The sequence below is a fragment of the Meles meles genome, chromosome 7, assembly GCF_922984935.1.
Source record: "Meles meles chromosome 7, mMelMel3.1 paternal haplotype, whole genome shotgun sequence".
Classification (NCBI taxonomy): domain Eukaryota; kingdom Metazoa; phylum Chordata; class Mammalia; order Carnivora; family Mustelidae; genus Meles; species Meles meles.
Window position 1 is genome coordinate 53518029 of NC_060072.1, and position 20456 is coordinate 53538484.

At 35.4% G+C, this 20456-nt stretch overlaps 1 protein-coding gene across 1 annotated transcript in view; it reads right to left on the reverse strand.

Annotated features, from left to right (window-relative positions):
• The window catches only part of LOC123946824 (ovostatin homolog 2-like), a 46962-nt gene that overhangs the window by 20106 nt on the left and 6400 nt on the right, over positions 1-20456 (reverse strand). The window contains exons 7-17 of the mRNA XM_046012611.1: positions 20062-20146; positions 16369-16486; positions 12144-12255; positions 10738-10847; positions 10239-10397; positions 8780-9007; positions 7929-7983; positions 7347-7492; positions 6802-6951; positions 3167-3337; positions 1920-2067 (exon numbers count right to left, since the gene is read on the reverse strand). Of these exons, the coding sequence (XP_045868567.1) occupies positions 1920-2067; positions 3167-3337; positions 6802-6951; positions 7347-7492; positions 7929-7983; positions 8780-9007; positions 10239-10397; positions 10738-10847; positions 12144-12255; positions 16369-16486; positions 20062-20146 (1482 nt within the window). The remainder of the gene's footprint in view (positions 1-1919; positions 2068-3166; positions 3338-6801; positions 6952-7346; positions 7493-7928; positions 7984-8779; positions 9008-10238; positions 10398-10737; positions 10848-12143; positions 12256-16368; positions 16487-20061; positions 20147-20456) is intronic.

Here is a 20456-nt window from a genome sequence, read left to right on the forward strand (position 1 = left end):
ACATTTTCTTTTCAGTTGCCTTTTAGGCATTTCAAGTGAAACTCTTCCAAAAACAAATGCATTATATCTTCCACCTACTACTCTCCAGTATTTCCTGTCTCCATGAAAGGTACCAAAATCCACCCACCCAAATCAGAAACTTAAGAGTTGTCCTTGATTCAGCACTTCCATCCTGCATTTCCTATCCTAACCAATCTGATGAAAACTGCTTGAAAACAGCTCTCAAATCTATCAATGGTTCTCTATTTCCACTGCCTTTTAAAAAAATTTTTTATTTTTTTTCAGTGTTCCAAATTTCATTGTTTATGCACCACACCCAGTGCTCCATGCCTTTTTATGGTAGTCCAAGCATCACCCTCTCTCAATTTAATTAGTAGCATTTAGAATATTTCATACAAACAGCCCAAATCCCAATCTCCTTTTCCACAGAGCTGCCAAAGATAACTTTGAAAAACACATACCAGATGATTGGCTGAAAACTTGTCAATTGTGCATTATTCATGACAATGAATTCCAAACTCTTTAAATGCCCTACAAGGTCTCCATGAGCTGTCTACCCCTCTTGCTTTGGCTGTCTTCACCCTGGCCCGGAAGCCACTCTTCTGACATTTGGAATTTATTTTCTTAGCTAGTGTTTCAGGATATTTTCCTCCCTGCTTGGAATGCCCTTCTATCTCTTTTTGTGGTGCATTATCGTTCATCTGTGAGGTCTTGGTATAAATGCTCTTTCCTTCAGGGGGATATAAGAGGTCCTTGAGAAATTTACATCTTCCATTCATGTTCTTTCCATGTAATGTACTCTCCCAAGGCTTTTGGAATTACCTGTTTCGTTGTAATACTTCCCTGTTAGATTAAAAGTTCCAGGACAGTAAAGATTGAGCCACTGCCTTTACAACGTGTAACTCAGTGCCTGTAACTCAGTAAATGTTTGAGTGACTTAACAAATGTGTAACAGAAGAAAGAAGAGATTAAAATGAATGACTTTAGGTTTCAGCACATTTTATTGAAAGATACTAAAAAGTTGAAATGTTTCTGATAAAGCTTACTGAATATGGTGTCATTGAGGAGCAGAAAAGTGGAAAACTTCAACCTCTTGACTAAGACTCCAAAGTGGTTTCAAACTCGACTTTCTAAGGCCTCTTGACTACCCCTTGAGTCCATACTTGTATAAAGTTGTCAGGCCTTTCATTTTTCTCAAGTAGTTTCTGGTGCTCACCTTCAGGATCGGCCCCACTTCAATTAATGGACTAATTCAACGTTATGTAGAAGGATTTAAGAGAGTTGTTCAAGTATTTTCAGACTTGGAATTCAGCTTTGATTTTATTTCTGTTTTGATGATTTGTTTCATTTTGCTTCTCTGACTAAATTTCTGTTTTGAAAATCTGCTTAATTACTTTATTCATCTAAGACTATGGCTGATTTTTGTGCTTACAGGCTCTCCAACAAAAAATGGACTAATAGTTGAACACACTTCTATGATGCCAGCTTTTTGGCTATCTGGGAGTTACAATACCCTTTCTCTTGAACTCTGTATTATGGTTTATACATAATAAAGGTAAAAAGGCTTCATCAGGACACCTCATTCTCTTGTATAACACTTACTTGTAATGACTGTCTTCCCACATCCCCACACATTGCCAGCTTCCTATGCTCTTCTGACATTGTTTTCTACGAATAAAAATAAACTTCCTTTCATAGCTGAAGCTAATTCTTCTTTTTAACAAAAACCAAACCAAAACAAAAACCATTTCTGGTCTGCTTTACCCTGCTTTGTTCACTTGCAAGAAGATGTCTAGCTGTAGCCAAAAACATGGTATAATTCACACCTAAATCCCAGTTTGTATAGTTTTATCCTGAATATACCCAATTCCATGAATTCTTTTAGCCATCTCTCAGACGTGAAATTCTAGATTACTCACACGCAATTCTAGATGGAGCATAACTGTACATTGGTGCATATTCTTCTGAGGCTAGATACAATGGCCTAGGGAATGGCAGCCTTCTCTCCACTGAACATACTTCTGGTTTCCGGTAATGAAGATTGGTAAAAACTTTCAGACCCATAGCCTTCGAAGAGAAAAACATCAAAAGAAAGTTGTTCATTTCTTTCATGTTAAGACCCAAAAAGGCCTATCAACTACATTATAATCATAAGATGACACAAAGGGGTTTCCTCTGTTAGCAAGAGTCTGGGATTTTAGAATTCACGTCACCTCTATTTGATGTATGGAAAGTTTTTTTTTTAAATTTATTTATTTTTTTAGTGTAACAGTATTCATTGTTTGCACAACACCCAGTGCTCCGTGGAAAACGTGCCCTCCCTATTATCCACCACCTGTTCCCCCAACCTCTCACCCCTGACCCTTCCAAACCCTCAGCTTGTTTTTCAGAGTCCATAGTCTCTTGTGGTTCGCCTCCCCTTCCAATTTTTTTTTTATAAACATATAATGTATTTTTATCCCCAGGGGTACAGGTCTGTGAATCGCCAGGTTTATACACTCCACAGCTGGAAAGTTTTTAATTTGGAAAAAAAATGATAAGCACTATGACTTATCTAGCATTTATGTGCTAGGACTTGGATAAGTATTTTAAATCATGCCCCACTTAATTCAAAGCAAAAAATACTTATGAGATAAGCACTATCATCACCCTAATTAACACTAAATACACACACACACACACACACACACACACACACACACAGCATGCAGTCAGTCTTTTGGAGAATTGGGACTTAAGCTAAAGTCTACCCAATTATATGCCCCTTTTCTTCTATACCCCTAACCTCAATTGTAAAGATCCTTGTATAGAGGCCTTAGCATATCCGATGGATAGCCTCAGTATAGATAGAGTTTGGACTATATTTTAGCCTCTTGATTTGATGATTTTTGCATAACATTTCTTGCAATAAATTGAAAACTGTCTCATTACTTCAAATGTAAGGCTTTTATAACTTCACAGCAACTAATTTATTTTTTAAAAAAGAGAAAAATCAACAAAAATTAATATCTCCTTTTAATAAGACAATTGCAGAGTGATCTTTAAACAAATTATGGACACCAATCTCCAAGAATAGGAAGAAAAGCACACAATTAATAAGACATAGATATGAATTCTAAAATTAAAATTGAGATGAAATAATTTTTAAAATCTTAAATGATCTTACCCTGAGAATATCATAGATGTCTCCATCCCCATAATTGCTTACAGGTACATAATACAAACCATTGTAAAACATATCCTTTTGAGGAATGCAAGAGTCAAGCTTGTCATCATCAAGGTTGAGCCCATGATGGAAATAACCATACAGTTCTATATTTGGAAGCAGGCTGTACACCTATGAGAAAAAAATCACATGGTTCCCAATGATTTTAAGCATTCCTTTTATTTTGACAAAATTGGCAATTTTGTGCCATTATAAAGAGGAAGAGGGAAAATTAGAAAATCATGTTTCAACTATCACACCAATATTGGTTTAGGCAAAAAGTATCAATGGATGCTAACTCTAAGGAAATTTTGATGAGGAGCAGGGTACAAATAGTTTCAATAAACACAAATTGCTTATTAGTTGAAGGAAGAAAATAGCCCATGGAGATACATGGAAACACTTTATCAGGTGATCAAAATTACTATCACCAGTGATGGGCAGATGGATCTTGCGTACCTTGAAAATTACACAGTATCATGTATGTGGTATTCTGGACAGAGATGTATAATCTTGACCCAATCATGAGAAATATCAGACAAACTTAAAATGAGGAACATTTATCAAAAACTACTTAGGTGGCTTAGTCTTTTAAAAGTCTGACTCTTGGTTTTGGCTCAGTTCATGATCTCAGGGTCATGAGATGGAGCCCTGTGTTAGGCTCCATGTCATGGTGGCTACTTAAGATTCTCTCTCTCCAACTGGAAGGGGAGATGAACCATGAGAGACTATGGGCTCTGAAAAACAACCAGAGGGTTATGAAGGGGCGGTGGGGGGGGGGAGGGGGGGGGTGGGGTGGGAGGTTGAGGAACCAGGTGATGGGTAATAGGGAGGGCACGTACTGCATGGAGCACTGGCTGTGATGCCAAAACAATGAACACTGTTATGCTGTAAATAAGCAAATAAAAATAAATAAATAAATCAAAAATAAATAAATAAATATAAATATCCCAGGAAAAAAAAAAAAAGATTCTCTCTCTCCTTCTCCCTCATACTCCTGCTTGTACTGTCTCTCTAAAAAAGCAAAAAACCAAACAACCCCCCCCCACAAAACCCCAAGGCGACAACAACAACAACAACAAAAGACCCAAACAAATAAAATATTTGGCTTAAGTTCTCCAAAATATCAATTTCATAAGGAACAAAGAAAGATTGTGTTCTAGGTTAAATGAAACTAAAGAAACATGAGTACCAAATTCAGTATGTTATCCTCTCTTGGATCTTGTACTAAATTAGGAAAAATATGTGGCAAAGGGGACATCTGATCCAAAGAATTGAATCAATGTTTAATATTCTAAAATTGACAACTGTATTGTAATTATGTAGGAGAATATCCTTGCTCTTTGGAAATGAAACTGATATATTAAGGAATAGTGTAGTGTGAAGGATTCAACCCACTCTCACATGGTTTAGAAAAAAAATGGAAATGCTATGTACATATATGTGGGGCATGTATGTAGGGGGGATGGGAAACAGAATAAGAAAGGGAAAACAAACATGGCAAAATGCTAAAACTTGGTGACTGTGGTAAAGACTACATGAGAGTTCTCTGTATAATTCTTACATCTTTTAAAGTTATTTAAGACTCCATGCTCAGTGAGAAGTCTACTGGAGATTCTATCCTCTCCTTCTGCCTCCCCCCACAAAGTAAAATCAATAAGTAAAATCTTTTTAAAAAACGAGGACAACTGTATGGCTTAGTTAGCTCGGTTGCTGACTCTAAGTTTCCACTCAGGTTATGATCTCAGTGTTGTGAGATTAAGCCCTGAGTTGGGCTCTGCTTAGTGTGGTCCTTTTGAGATTCTCTCTCCCTTTGCCTCTGCCCCCAACCCGGGCTTTATCTATCTTTCTCTCTAAAATAAAATAAATAAATAAAATCTTTAAAATTATTTAAAACTAAAAATTAAACTTACATAATATTAAAAGTATAACAAACTAATAATATGAGTTGGAATACACTTATTTATATAACTTTGCTTGATTTATACTGTTAATATGGCTATAGATAATAACCAAGGTCAACCTCTTTTGGCTCTGATATCATATTCTCATTCTCTTGAATCTTCTGGTCTGGTGAAGTGCTTCTGGGATTTTCTATTGGTGAACCTTTAGTGGTTTCCCTCAAGGTGGTATTTCCAAGACTTTGCTTCCACCAGTTATAGGAAGAATGAGCAGAAACTATTTAGTCTGGCTCCATGAAACTCTTAGAAAGTGTAAATATATTTTCCACACTTACAGATTAGTTTATCCTTTATTTGCTGATCCTTTTCTAACTGACTCTGAAATCAGTTAGAAGCTTCTTAGCACCAATAAGAAATTTGTATGTATTTAGCTTTTGCACTGGGAAAAAATACAGTTTATGTCATGATTAATCATTATTAATATATTGTTATTAATTAATTTTTATAGTTTATACTTAAAACTAGATGTACTATAGAATGTTAAAAGCAGAAAAAAATGCGTTTTTCAGGGAGATCTTACTTGTAACATATTTATACCTTCAGAAAACAGATTTAAAAAATAGTATTATAAATATTCATTTCTGTAAAATAAAAGTCCATTTTGTGAAATAAAAAAAGTCTGAGTGTTAAGATTATGAATGATTTTGAAGATTTCCTTCTTTATTTCTTTGTGTATTTTGCACATTTTCTATACTACACAGGTGCTGTAGTCTAAATGTGTCTTCCCAAAATAAATGTGTTGAAATCCTGATGCCCATTGTGGGAATTAGGAGGTGGATACTTTGGGAGTTGATTTGGTCATGAAGGTAGAACAACTAGAGAATCAGATTCACGACCTTATAAAAGATGCCTGAGAGATGTCTCTTGTCCCTTCCACTATGTGAGGATACAAGAAATCTGCAAACCAGAAGAGGGACTTCACTGTCCATGCTAGCCCCCTCATCTCAGAATTTCAGCCTCCAGAAGAAGTGTGAGAAGTATTTTTACTGTTTGTAATGTATCTAATTTGGGGCTTTTTTTTTTTTTTGGTAGAAGCTCAAATAGATTAAAGCAATAGGTATATTTAATAATAAGAAAATATTTAATTTATTAAATTAGTGTGAGTAGGATCACACATCTCAATAGTTATATGTTCAAGGGACTCAAGGGAAAATATCCAACAGTTATTAATGGGAATAATTTTGATGTCTCAAATTCAAGAATGGCTGGTCTGGAAATGCTTATGACAATACAAGATCTGTTCATAGATAACAACTTTGGATGCTGTACCCAAACTTATCCTTCAACACAGAGATTTAACTCTAGGTGTCAAGAAAAATCAAACATGTAACCCATGGACAAAGGAAGAAAATATTTGATATTCTCAACATGTTCATCTCAAATGAAAACATCAGCCGAGGATGCCTGGGTGGCTCAGTCCATTAAGCGGCTGCCTTTGACTCAGGTCATCATCCCAGTGTCCCGGGATGGAGTCCCGCATCAGGCTTCCTGCTCAGTGGGGAGTCTGCTTCTCCCTCTGCCTGCTGCTCCCCTTGCTCATGCTCTCTCAAATAAATAAATAAAATCTTAAAAAACAAAAAAATGTAAGCTGAAGAGAAGGAGTCTGGATGAAAATGAGGAAATCAGAGAGCTTACACTTTCAGCTGACAGCTGTTGTTCTGATTTCAGCAGAAGGACACTCTTATCCACAGCCCGGAGTGCACAGAATGAGTCAGGGGCTGCTTGCAGGTAGAGACTGGTGTTGGAACCAGGTAGCCCCTGCTCTTTAGAGAACTTTATGCTAACCTGCAGTAGAGGAAGAAAAGGAGAGTAAGATCACTTTAAAAATAAGTTGAATAAATACGTTTGAATGCATTCAAAATAATTTGAATAAATGCGATCTTTTCCAAATAAATGTTTATAGATTTCTGTACCTATGTTTCTCCTGCCCGTTCTCACCCTTAACTATCCCTACAAAGACATCTTCACCATCCTCCTCTCATCTCAGGATTGGCATTGCTACCAAAAGTTATTCATTCTGCTGGCAATTCCCTAATCCTTAATAATTTAATTATACCAGCATTTACCCTGATCACCACATAAAGGTCATAGTAATTATATTAGAAGACAACAGGGAGAAAAGTGCTCACTGCTCTCTCTCTCTCTCTCTCAAGACAGGCAAGAAATAGAAGAAACATCACCTTGTTTTTAAAGCACTTGTCAACTTGGAATCTGGCACTGTCAGCCACAATTTCCCCACTGGGGTGAAGGGTGTAGACAAGTATGACAGCCACAGGAGCCAGATCAGCACTGATGTCGATCGGGAATGAGAAGCTGCCATTCCAGGCTGTGTGAATAGGAGACATCATTAACCAGTACAGTGCCCAAAGTTTCCAGGCTCACTGGCTACACTTAGCTAAAAGAGAATGGCTTATGGAAAGGGAGAGCAAATTGGGCTTTATTTTAAAGGCAAAGCACTTAAATAATGGGAACTATGTACACAAATAAAAAAGACTGCATAATTTAGGCACTAACAATGTTTGGGTTTTGGACACCACTTTTCTCTAGTGTGCTTGATGACCTGGCGATAAAAGAAGCAAGTAGAAACCTTTCTTTGAAATAGTTGGAAGGAGACCTTGGGCCGTACTACTGCTTTCCAGTCACTGATGGTTAACATTAAGTGCTCTTCCTAACCTCTTGACTCTATCCCTGTAATATTTCCTTAAAAGGAAAGAAAAATGAAAGCAGAGTACATAGTAAAAAAATGAATGCATTAAGTATGCCTTTGTTTCTGATTTCCTTCTGTCCGCTGAGGAAGATAGCTCCTTTCACCATCACCTGTATAGAACAAAGAAAACAAAATGAGTAACATCACCCAATTCACAGATCTTAAAAATGGCTAATGAATGGCTTAATGAGAATTCTATTCCCAAGAGAAGGTAGTTTCTGTGAACAAGTGTGAAACGTAGACCCTGAACAACTTGGAAAAGAACATAGAAACTATGATTAATTGAAAGCCCAGTATGTGTTAGAAACTTCATGAATGATACACAGTGTACTGTGCAAGTGCGTTTACAGATCTCTGAATTATTTAGATTGTCTGGCTTTGGGTAAGCCAAGTCATTTCCCTTCTTCACCACCATTCCTTTATTTGTAAAATGGAGGCATCCTTGGGGGTGGAAAAGTCTATCTCTTCCACCTTTTAATATGCTTTGTAAGGACAGAATGGATAAATATGGGGAAAGAACCAAAAAAGCGAATTCCTTTTACTGCTTATCAAAACAAGCAGCCTTGTGCCTTACTCTCTGGTATCCACCTAATGTTGCAGTCTCATGAAGGATCATAAATGTTTGGTATAAGTTATAATCAAATGATAAAAATTGTAGTGAATAGCAAGTTTTTCAACCTTAGGGAAATTGAAATTGCCTTGGATCTTTTTATGTGTTTGTTGGCTTATGTTTAGGGGCTCATTTACTAGTTTCTGTTTGTTCTTAATAGCTCCAATACCATTCCCAGCAAAGTGAGAAGGTCGACTTACTCAGATGCCATGGGATAATGGACATACCCATTCCAACCTGCACTGTGCTAAGCAGACAACTGGACAAGACCCAAGGATCCATCCACTGAGACTTACCAAATAAAAGAAGTTAATACTTGAATAATCCCTATATGCTTCCCCGTTTAGGGAGTAATGCGCGGTAACAATTTTCTGTTGGTTGCATCTAAGCTGCTTTGGCTCAGGAACAATCTTCAGGAAGCTATTGGTTCTGGAGTAAAAGCGTGAAACTGAGAAATGAGCGTCCACATACTCAGGTGTTAGCCAGCTGGAGGGTTGGCAGCTCATAGGTCGAAGGTATGTGGCCTGATAAGAAAAGGAAAGAAAGGATCTTAGGGCAATAAAGACCTTTAAAGACAGGGATTATTCCAGAATGGAAGGCTTCTTAACTCTTCAAAGTAGGGAGGAACCTTAGCTTGTGGGTGACGTTTCAAATATCAAGTTATTGGGAGTAAAATAATAATAACACTTTCTTCTTCTTTGTATATAAAACATGACCATAATTGTATGTATATTTTATTAGGCCTATGCTGATTTTTTTTTTTTTTTTACTTTGTAACTGAAGTCAGGGGACAGCCTTACACCCTGTGTCTTTCAGCTATCTATGTGCATGGACAAATTGTTTAACTCCAAAATTCCGTTTAAGAAGCAGAAAAATATTGGGGGGGAGGTAGGTGCTGTGGTGAGTGCTGTGAAATGTGTAAGCCTGATGATTCACAGACCTGAACCCCAGGGGCAAATATACTTTATATGTTAATTTAAAAAATGGGGAAAAAAAGAAAGAAGCAGAAAAATAGACATCATAGTATCTTCCCTATCTATGCATCAAATGATCAAAGGGGAAAAAAAAACAACTCAATTGCATGAACTCTTTCTAGGTTCTCAGAGGAAACTATTGGTTGGTAGACTTTATAACAACATCCTCTCGAGTAAGTATTCTCACATATAATTTAATGAACAAACAAGCATATAAAATACTTTAAATTTTAAAACTTTGTCAAGATACTTTTTTAAAAAAATTATTTATTTATTTTTAGAGAGTGGGGAGGGACAGAGGGAGAGGGACAGAGAGTCTTAAGCAAACTTCACACTGAACACAGAGCCTGAGGGGTCTCTGTCTCATGACCCTGAGACCATGACCTCAGCCAAAACCAAGAGCCTGATGCTTAACTGACTGGGTCACCCAGGCACCCCTAAAATATGTTTTTTTTTATTTGTTTATTTACAGCATAACAGTGTTCATTGTTTTGGCATCACACCCAGTGCTCCATGCAGTACGTGCCCTCCCTATTACCCACCACCCGGTTCCTCAACCTCCCACCACCCCGCCCCCGCCCCTTCAAAACCCTCTGGTTGTTTTTCAGAGTCCATAGTCTCTTATGGTTCATCTCCCCTTCCAGTTTCCCTCAACTCCCTCTCCTCTCCATCTCCCCTAAAATATGTTCTTAATACAAATGATCTTTTAACTGATTCCTAATGTTCAAAATCCCTAACACTCAAATACGTTGTGGAATCCTGTCTACTTTTGATGTCTTACTTTCAGGTTGAACGCTTGATCGAATATATCTGAAGTGTCAATTGAGAAAGGAGCTTCCCCATTCTCATCTGTGGTGTAGTTTCCTATAATCCTGTCATTGAGCTCCAATTGCAATAACTTGTCCGCCATTGGCACATTATTAGGACCGGAAAATTTAAGCTGCACAAAAAAAAAAAAAGAAGAAAAAATTAAGTTTTAAAACTCAAACATCACATTTCTACAGAGAAGGAATTTTTCTATTCCTTAATGTGATTATTGACTTGTAATTTTATGAAATTCCTATAGACAGAAAGGTGTTCTATTAAAAAATACATAAAATGGAAAAGATACAATTTTATCTATTGCTTTCTTTCCCCCTGGGACTTTTTCCTCATCTCTCGGATGCAGTAAGGCTACAAATGTGTTATGAAAATAGGAAAAATATCTCCAGACACTTTCAAAGGGCAATCCATGATCCCTGAAAAGGAAAAGAGAATATGTATTTTTAAGTTAGACCTACAGTTCCAAAATAAGAAATTCCTCTTCTATAGAAAGGATCCATGTTCTCAAAGCTCACACTCCCAAGCAATTGAGTGATAAAAGTAGAAGCTCTTTCACTGATTTGCACACCTGTAAGAAGTGAAAAATAGTGTTAGGGAGGATAATTGTGTGATCAAGACTCTCAAAAGAAAGAACAGCTTAGAGGACATGGCAAACTTCTGTACACAGAATTACATTCTCGTTCTACATTGAAAGGGAGATGTGGGTGCTTTGGAGCATGTTCCAGAATGCTCCATATCTATGTAGTTACAGTATACATCAAACTGAATAATGAAAGTATTTGAATCAGAAGCAGGAGAAAATGCTTTTAATTTCCTTCCTCTCACCATTCTACTCAGTTTTGGCTTGTAACTCCTTTTATGACACAATCTCATAGACATCTCAAGAATAAGGTTTTCACTTCCTTTAAACCTTTCCTTAGCCTACCAGATGACTATGCTTTTAGACTTTTGCCAGATAAGAACAATACCTGAAAGCAAAGTAAATAAAAATGCACTATGGTATCAGCAAACTATGTGGTAAGCAGAGGAAAACATATCTAGCTAAGTTATAATATGAATGTGACAAATATGCATAATGAATGTCATACACTATTGATCAAGTACATTTCTATAAAGCACTTTATAAATAATATTATCCTAATCATTTTTAAGTGACAAGAAATAATTAGTAATTGAACCTGGTTTTCTCCATCCCAAATTAATTTTCACTTCCCCCTTTTTCTTTTCCATTCTTTATTTATTGAGCACTTATTATGTGTAAATGTCTCATTAATATTTTACACTTGCAACTGTCTCCATTTGTATCAAATTAGAGGTTGACAAACTTTCTCTTGGAAGAAAATCTCATAGTTATTATTCTAAGCTTTGCACCACAAGGTCCACAGCTATTCAGTCTTGTAACCACAGCTCTTAAGCAAGGTTAACATATATGGTCCTGTTCCCGTAAACTTCACATCAGTAAGTATGGAGCTGGATTTGACTTTCTAGATATAAATCGTGATCTCCTGCATTAAATCAAAGACTAGACCCTGGCAATTGTTTATCAACTGATTTACACAAAGTTAAAGAGAGATTCATAATTTAGTGGTTTAGCTCCACTACTTCAGGAGAAACCTCCTTGTTCTGATTGATGCAGGCACAGAAGTAGATATAAATATGTAGCATTTACATAATTTGTTTATTTTACATATTATGTAGAAAGTCTTTTCAAAAACAACCTTCACATTGACCTATTGACAAATATACTCTGCCTGACAATGTTGAAGAATGAATGATCTCTATTTGGTGAGTATTGCTAACTCGATAAACTTCTCTCCAGTAAGCTGCACATATCCCCAGGTTGCCCCTAAAATTTGGTCATTACCTGTCCCAAATTCCGTAACTGTTGCAGTGATATGAAATGACATGAAAAATTCTGAACGGTAGAGTTGAAAGACTTTTGTGTTTACAGTTTGAGTGTCACAACCGTTTCTCAACTGAAAAATGAAGAGAAGGTATAACAAAAAGATTAGGGATTAAAAGTCTTAAAAGGATGTAGTTTTAGCACAGACTTCTAACTCCCCCCCACCACCCCATAAACTTGTTGAATGACCAGGAGTTACAAAAGAAGGGGTAGGATTTCATCAGCAACTAAAGCAAGTTAAGGAGGTAATGTATTTTTTATAGATTTCAGGGATAATCTACCAAAAACAATGTGGATGGAAACAAATTAAAGAATGAGTCTCAAACTGAATGGGACTTTAAGAATTAGAGATTAAAATCATCTTGAGTCTTCAAGTATGTAACATCAAAGCACATTTTAAGATAAACTGTTCATTTAAAATAAGGAAAAATCTATAGATAATCTTTCACTAGTGACATCAAGAATCAGAGAAATATATATTTAATTATATTTTAAAATAAACAGCATCTATTAATCCTAAATTTAAAATGTTAGAGGGATATAGCAATTCACTTGATTCTCAAAACTACTATATGAGCTAGACCTCCACTATAAGGATAAATAAACTGAAATAGAGGTAGGTTATATAATCTGCCCAAGGTCACACAGATAGAAAGTGGTAGCTAGGACTTCTGATTAGAGAATATGTGCTCCTCTAAATTATCAAATAACATTAATAATAAAAAAGATAATTTTACTTCATATATTTACAATTCAAATTAAAAAGAAATATAAAATGCCATCAGAAGAATCTTAAGTGCCTTGAAACTAAGGAAAAATATTTTTCAGTAATCCCCGAGACAAGGAGATAAGAATCTCAACATTAATACCAAGGAAAAAAGTGCTTTGCATGAAAATCTATGGTATTAAGCTATGGTTAAAGGAAAAAGTAAAACACAGTGTGTGTGTATGTGTGTTTGTGTTTTTTTCCAAAGGGTTTTTTTTTTTTTTTTTTTTTTTTCAGTTTGAGAGAGAGAGAGTGAAAGAGAGAGCGTGAACAGAGGGGAGAGACAGAGGGAGAGGGAGAAGCAGACCTTCCTCTGAAGAGGGAGCCCCATGTGGCTCAATCCCAGGATCCTAGGGTCATGACCCTAAGCTGAAATCAAAGAGTCTGAGGCTTAACTTACTGAGCCACCCAGGAGCCCCACACAATGTGTTTTTAACAAAAAGAAAGAACTAATGTTTTTTAAGACCAACAAAATAAAATTTTAGAGAAAAGAATGAATATGTTGAAAATAAAAATAAATGATTTAGGAACACAAAAATAATATCAGAAAGAAAATAGTAAAACGCAAGTCAAAGAAAGGCCAATAAAATAGATAAAACTTTTATGAGCATGATGTAGAATAAAGAGGGAGAGCAAAGTTGTATAAGATTAGGTGTTAATACAATTGAACATCCATTTGGAAGAAAACAAAATCATTTATTTTAGAATATAATCAAAAACTATTTTATGTTGATTAGAGAAATGTTTAAAATCTTAAAATGCTTTAATAGCTGTATATACAACACGGTGGTAGATGAGAACTTTTTCTAAGGCCGAGAACTTACAAACATTAGGAACTTTGATATTTCAAAAATAACACAGTCAAAATTGGTATTGAAATAACAGACTTAAAGGTTTGTTTAGAGGATGGAGGGTAATATTTATAATAAAAGAAAGTTTCAATTTCACATGAACAGGAAAAATGGATAATTAAGAATTCTTAAAAGAACAAACTCAAACTGATAAAAAGAATATGAAAATATGCTCAAACTCATGCATAATGCAAATTAAAACAATAAATTTCTATTAAAATGGCAGCATTTTAAAAAACCGCTATACATATACAGATGACAGTAATTTGGGAAATATAGTGTTCTCACATGTTGCTGACAAGAATTTAAATGCTTAAAAACTTTTTGGACAATAATATAATATAATATATTTTTAATTAAAATTGTATGTATATATAATTGTATCTATCTATCTATCTATCATCTATCTACTTTAACTCATGGAACCCACCCCAAGGAATCTATATCAAATAAGTAAAACCACTCAGATGATAATTTTAGCAGATTATTTACTGCTTTATTTTCACAATGGGAGAAAAAGGCATTAGCCAAGAGAACACCTATCACTTGGTAAAATACTTAATTAATGTACATTATAATCACACCATGGGATGTGCTGCTTATGTGGAAGAATTCCACTCAGCCTTTCTTCACCTGCATTCCTATCTAAAAGATTTCTGCTTGTCCTGACCAAATATTGATATTTACCTAAAGGATGTTCATCACTTTGGTGAGTAACTTCAGGACAATCAGACTTAAATTATAAACTGAACTACATACAGATTTCATGTTCAAAGTCCAAAGTTGCTTCTCAAAGAGATGGGCAGATTTTTTATTTACGTGAAGATGCTACAGATTGGGAAAACAAATCATGCCTTCACAAATGAACCTCAAATCTAAAGTAATACAAGTAGATACTCTGAATTGCAGGTGTTTGCAAATGAACTTTTTCCACAAGGACAGTTCTAGGTTGCATGGTGCGTATGATCAGGGACTCATTTATTTAACAGATAACTAATGATTCCATGCAGAAAGATCAGGGAGGTCAGTAGATAGTATATAAAACAAGAAAGCCAATAAGATTGTTCAATTTGACAATTCTATGAATCCATAGGTGGGTAACAATCTACATGGCCTAGAGAATAAGAGACTATTGGAGGACATTGTATTTGCTCTTCATTCTTCACTTTATTTAGTTGAAACCCCCATTATCCACAAAATGAAAATAGTGTTGTTAAGTCCCTCTTTCAAATGAAATTGTAGAGGCCGAGGGCAGGCTTCCCCAAACATGCCACTTTGGCATATTGATTATCTTAAATAAAAGTTACTTAAGAAACAGCCAGTATGAGGACACGCAGACCCTCGTTGGTACCTATGAAAGCAGGAAACAGATCTCCCATATGTAAGGCACGGCCACTGCACTATAAAGTAAAAAGACATTCTTACCCCTAGAAAGAACAGATTTTGAAGTGAAGAAAGCTATGGAAACAAACCTTGTTACTCTCTTTCTAATCTACTACTTCAGACCAAATTCTGGTTAAAATTCCTTACTAATTAAAAGCTCCCAAACATCTGTTTTCTTTATCCTGTCAATTCCTCACAAATTTATTGTCTAAAAACTATAAAAACTACCTGCCTTGGTCACTTTCTTAGATCTCAGTTTCATTATGGGACCTCCATGTGCACCTAATAAAACTGTTTTTTTTTTTCCTCCTGTTAACCTGCTTCATGTAAATTTAATTCTTTGTCCAGTGGAAGACCATGAAGGGTAGAGGGAGAATTTTTCCTTCTCTACAGAATGAAATGAACAAGAACATTTTTTTTTACAGGGTTTTTTTTTCCCATTTTATTTATTTTTTCAGCGTAACAGTATTCATTGTTTTTGCACAACACCCAGTGCTCCATGCAAAACGTGCCTTCCCTATTACCCACCACCTGTTCCCCCAACCTCCCACCCCTGACCCATCAAAACCCTCAGGTTGTTTTTCAGAGTCCATAGTCTCTTATGGTTCGCCTACCTTCCAAATTTTTTTTTTTTAATAAACATATAATACACAATGGAATACTATGCAGCCATCAAAAGAAATGAAATCTTGCCATTTGCGACGACGTGGATGGAACTAGAGCGTATCATGCTTAGTGAAATAAGTCAATCGGAGAAAGACAACTATCATATGATCTCCCTGATATGAGGACATGGAGAAGCAACATGGGGGGTTAGGGGGATAGGAGAAGAATAAATGAAACAAGATGGGATTGGGAGGGAGACAAACCATAAATGACTCTTAATCTCACAAAACAAACTGGGGGTTGCTGGGGGGAGCTGGGATTGGGAGAGGGGGAGGGGGCTATGGACATTGGGGAGGGTATGTGCTATCGTGAGTGCTGTGAAGTGTGTAAACCTGGCGATTCACAGACCTGTACCCCTGGGGATAAAAATACATTATAGTGATCCGAAGGGGCACGTGTACCCGAATGTTTATAGCAGCAATGTCTACAATAGCCAAACTATGGAAAGAACCTAGATGTCCATCAACAGATGAATGGATAAAGAACATTTTTTTTTTTTAATAAACATGATGATCTGTACCTGTGCAATAAACTGTTCACATATTTCATTGTTGTTGTTCTCACAATTCCCAGAGGAAAAAAATTCCCTGCACACCCGGATTTTGGCTTTTCCTTGCACAGGCTGGCCATACGTGTACCTGGTAGGAGGAAGTATACATAATTATAGATGAACAATACCATGGGAGTATTTGATGGGCTTCTTCAGAAATTATATATGAAATCTGTAATCTAGGACTACTCTAATGCCCAAATTCAATTGGGAATCCTCATCTATTAGTGCTATCTTCCCCATGGAATTTGGATTATAGTAGGCACATGATTTTGTTATGAGGATTCAGCTGCTTTTTAACAAATCAAACTCAGGGGGCACCTGGCTGGCTCAGCTCGTAGAACATGCGACTCCTGTTCTCAGGGTCCTGAGTTCAAACCCCATGTTGGGTCCAGAGCTTACTTTAAAAAAGAGAAAGAGGGGTGCCTGGGTGGCTCAGTGGTTTAAGCTGCTGCCTTCGGCTCAGGTCATGATCTCAGGGTCCTGGGATCGAGTCCCGCACCGGGCTCTCTGCTCAGCAGGGAACCTGCTTCCCTCTCACTCTCTCTGCCTACTTGTGATCTCTCTCTGTCAAATAAATAAATAAAATCTAAAAAAAAAAAATTAAATTCAAGGTAATGTAGAATCTAAAATATCAGTAAATCAAATTTAATGATTAAATTGATTTTTTTAAATTATATTTTTAGTCTGTTAGAAAAATTATAAAATTTGCAGCACTTTTTTTCTTTAGCACAAAATATATATGCATATAAGTAAAATGTGGATTATTCAGGATCTTAGAATACTTCTAGGTCAATACTATAAACAACAATTCTCATTGTGCATTCCATAAATGTAGAAGGTATGGAGATTGGCATAAACTAGATAAACTTTGATGAAACGCATAATATCTTAGGGGTAGGGTTAAATAAATATCTCACTTTCTCCTAAAACACACAGAAAACTACAGCACAAGTATTTTTGAAGTTTCAGTCCAAAAAAAAGTTTCAGTCAAAGGCAAATACAGTTGATTTGAGTTTGTTTGTTACTTCAGGATTGTTTCCACTAAGATTTAGAAAAACAGTTAATAAATGTGAGACTAGTGAATAGTAAAACTGAATATAATTCCATTTACCAATTATAATATTTTTTCCTAATTGTTGGACGCTCGTATATACCCGATGTTTACATAGATTATCTCATTTATTTTTTTAAGTGCTCCTGAGATGGAGATGTATTACCTCATTGTGCAGGTTAGTGAAATGAGATCAGGCAACGCACTGAGACACATTGTAAGATGTGGAATTAAAATTCCATATTCCATTCCATCTTCCTCACTTCCCATAGCCCATGCTCTTCACATTCCACTAACTGGCTTTTCTCTATTTAAAAATTCTCAATCCTTCTGAGATTCAACCTAAATCACTAAAATCATCTGTAAGTTGTAAATATCAATTACATGCAAAATAGAGGGAAGACTAAGATCAGGGCACAAATGTTCTACCTGCAAATGTCTTATAGTTATTCTTACTGTCATTTGCTTATAAAAGAAAACTCACTGTAGTGTTTTCTATGGGTTAACATAGGCTCATGAACTATGTAGCTCAAATTTTCAAACAGATTAGAAAGAAAAAATATTATCCCTTTGTGATTTGAAAAGTTTTTGATGGATACTAACACAGTTTATTAAAATGCCTTTGCCTGTAGACAAGTTTTCTTCCCTTATAAAAGCTTAATTTATCTTGGAAGTTGTTGGCTAAAATAATCTGATTTGCTATTGTTTTTAGCTGTGCCAAGTTAAGTCCCAGGGAATACTAAAGAAACAATGCACAGAGCACAGTACATACAACCTGAAGGAGGCAACTCATTCATTCCTGTTCACTCCTGGACATCCTGATTTTGTTCCTCCTGTTCCTGCAGCCTGCCCAGAAATAACTTTGTAGTCAGCAGAGCTTCTGTGGGATATCATTACTGCTGATACTGACATACTCTCTAATGTCAAATCTAAGTGGAATGTAATGTTAAAGAAGAGTCAAGAAGTCCCAATTCTGTATCAGCATTTAGCTTAGTACGTCTCTTATGAAGGCGATACTTGATAAATATGTTGACTCTCCTGATGCGTGGTTTGTACTTTTTTAGCACAACACTGGGCAGATCAATTATAGGTGTTAATCTCATTAATTCTGGCTTCCAGTAGGGTTTTACTAGTAAAATTAGGTTAGGACCCTGGATTTTTTGAAGCTTATATTGATTATTCCCTTATTTTTAACACATATAACCTCCATCTCTCATACATTACATTTATGAAATTCTGGCACATGTCAACTACTCTTCCCTGAAACAACAACAACAAAAATATTGTTATGATTTTCCTAGAGTCCAAAGGACATTGTAAAAAGTGTCAGCCTTTTACCCAATATGTCCTTAAAATACTTTGAATATTCTCAAAATAATTTGAAAATACTAAAAAATTTTTAAATCCTTTGAAAATGCTCAAAAGCAAATAATTTCCATGCCCTCAATTAAATAGTTTAAACAAATACATCAAATATACATTTTTAATTGTTTACATATATTATAACCGAGGTCTTGGTAAGGAGAATACCCCTGAAGCTAAATAGCATTTGTCTAAATCCAGTGCTAGGTCTGCCATCCAAAAGCTCCACTAATTGATAAATTATTTTAATTCTCTATGTCTTATTATCTTTCTTTCTAAAATAGAGATGATAATAGCTTTTGTTTTGTAGCACTGTGGTAAGAATATAATGAATGCAATGCTCAAGGCAGTAATCGGCATTCAATAAATAGTAATTATATTAATTATTATCAGAAATTTGAGAAAAGGCATCACACTTTTAAAAAATATAAGACATTAGAAACAAGTTCTCAAAAAGAAAATGAAAATTTCTCAAATCATATAGGAATTCTTTTCACATTAAGAGGATTCAAATTCATCCTAATTAAATTGATAAAATATCTTTTTTCCCCACTATGACATTTTCAAGAGTTTCTTTTCTTTCATTTATTTTTTAAATGAAAACTCCAATTATGGTGATGATTTAATGAGGCAGGTACTTCTGTATCAGTTGTTAGAATTGTATGCTGACACAACGTATTTAGTGGGTAATATGGCAATCAAACCCTGAAAGAGCATATACATTTTGTTTTGATAATTCCAATACTGGACATCTTTATTAAGTAAATATTTTTTAATTCAAAAGTTCTTATACATTTATACACAAAGACATAGGCTATAATAGTATTTGTTACTGGGAAAACAAAATCAAATTCTTTATGTGTTATATAATAAAAGAAGAGTTAATTTGGTATGACCATATAGTGATATGTTTATGCAGCAAGGAATTAGGATTTATGAAAGTGTGGCTGAGTATGAAGACATGTTTTCTTAATTACAAGGGGTAGAAAAGTATGATTGCAGTTGTGCAAAATATTCACAAAAGTTTGGAAGAAAATCACAACACAAATGCCAATTGGTAGAATTAATTATATGTAATTTCCTATATTTTCCCTTATCTCTTCCAAATATTTTACAATGAAAATTCATTACTTCTCTAATAATCTTAATGTAAGCATATAAGGAATTAAAGTTACATGGTTAACTTTATTTCTCATTCTTTCTGAGCTTTGTATTGACCTGTATAGTCAAATCTCCTTAATACTTACTTGGCACATACATTCACTTGGAATTCACCATCCGAAATTGTTATTGTTTGTGGCGCACTGACCTTAACTTCAAACTTGGGCAACACTGGAAATACAAAGAAACAGACTTCAGTCCCTACAATCACTGGTGAGAAAAACTTAGAGCAATCATGTAAATAAGTACGCCTCTGTGCACAACACTGTCCTATGTATGCATCTCTATAAACCACAATTCAAATGCCCCAAATTCTATGTAAATGATAGTGTCTTTTCTTTCTCTTTCCTGCTCTCAGAAAGTCACATTTTATTTATTGTAATCTTTTACATCATGTAGAAGATTGTCTGGATTGTAGAAGATATTTCCTTGGTAGAAGAGTCAGAGGTTAGAATCAGGCGATGGGACCAGGAGTGAGGAA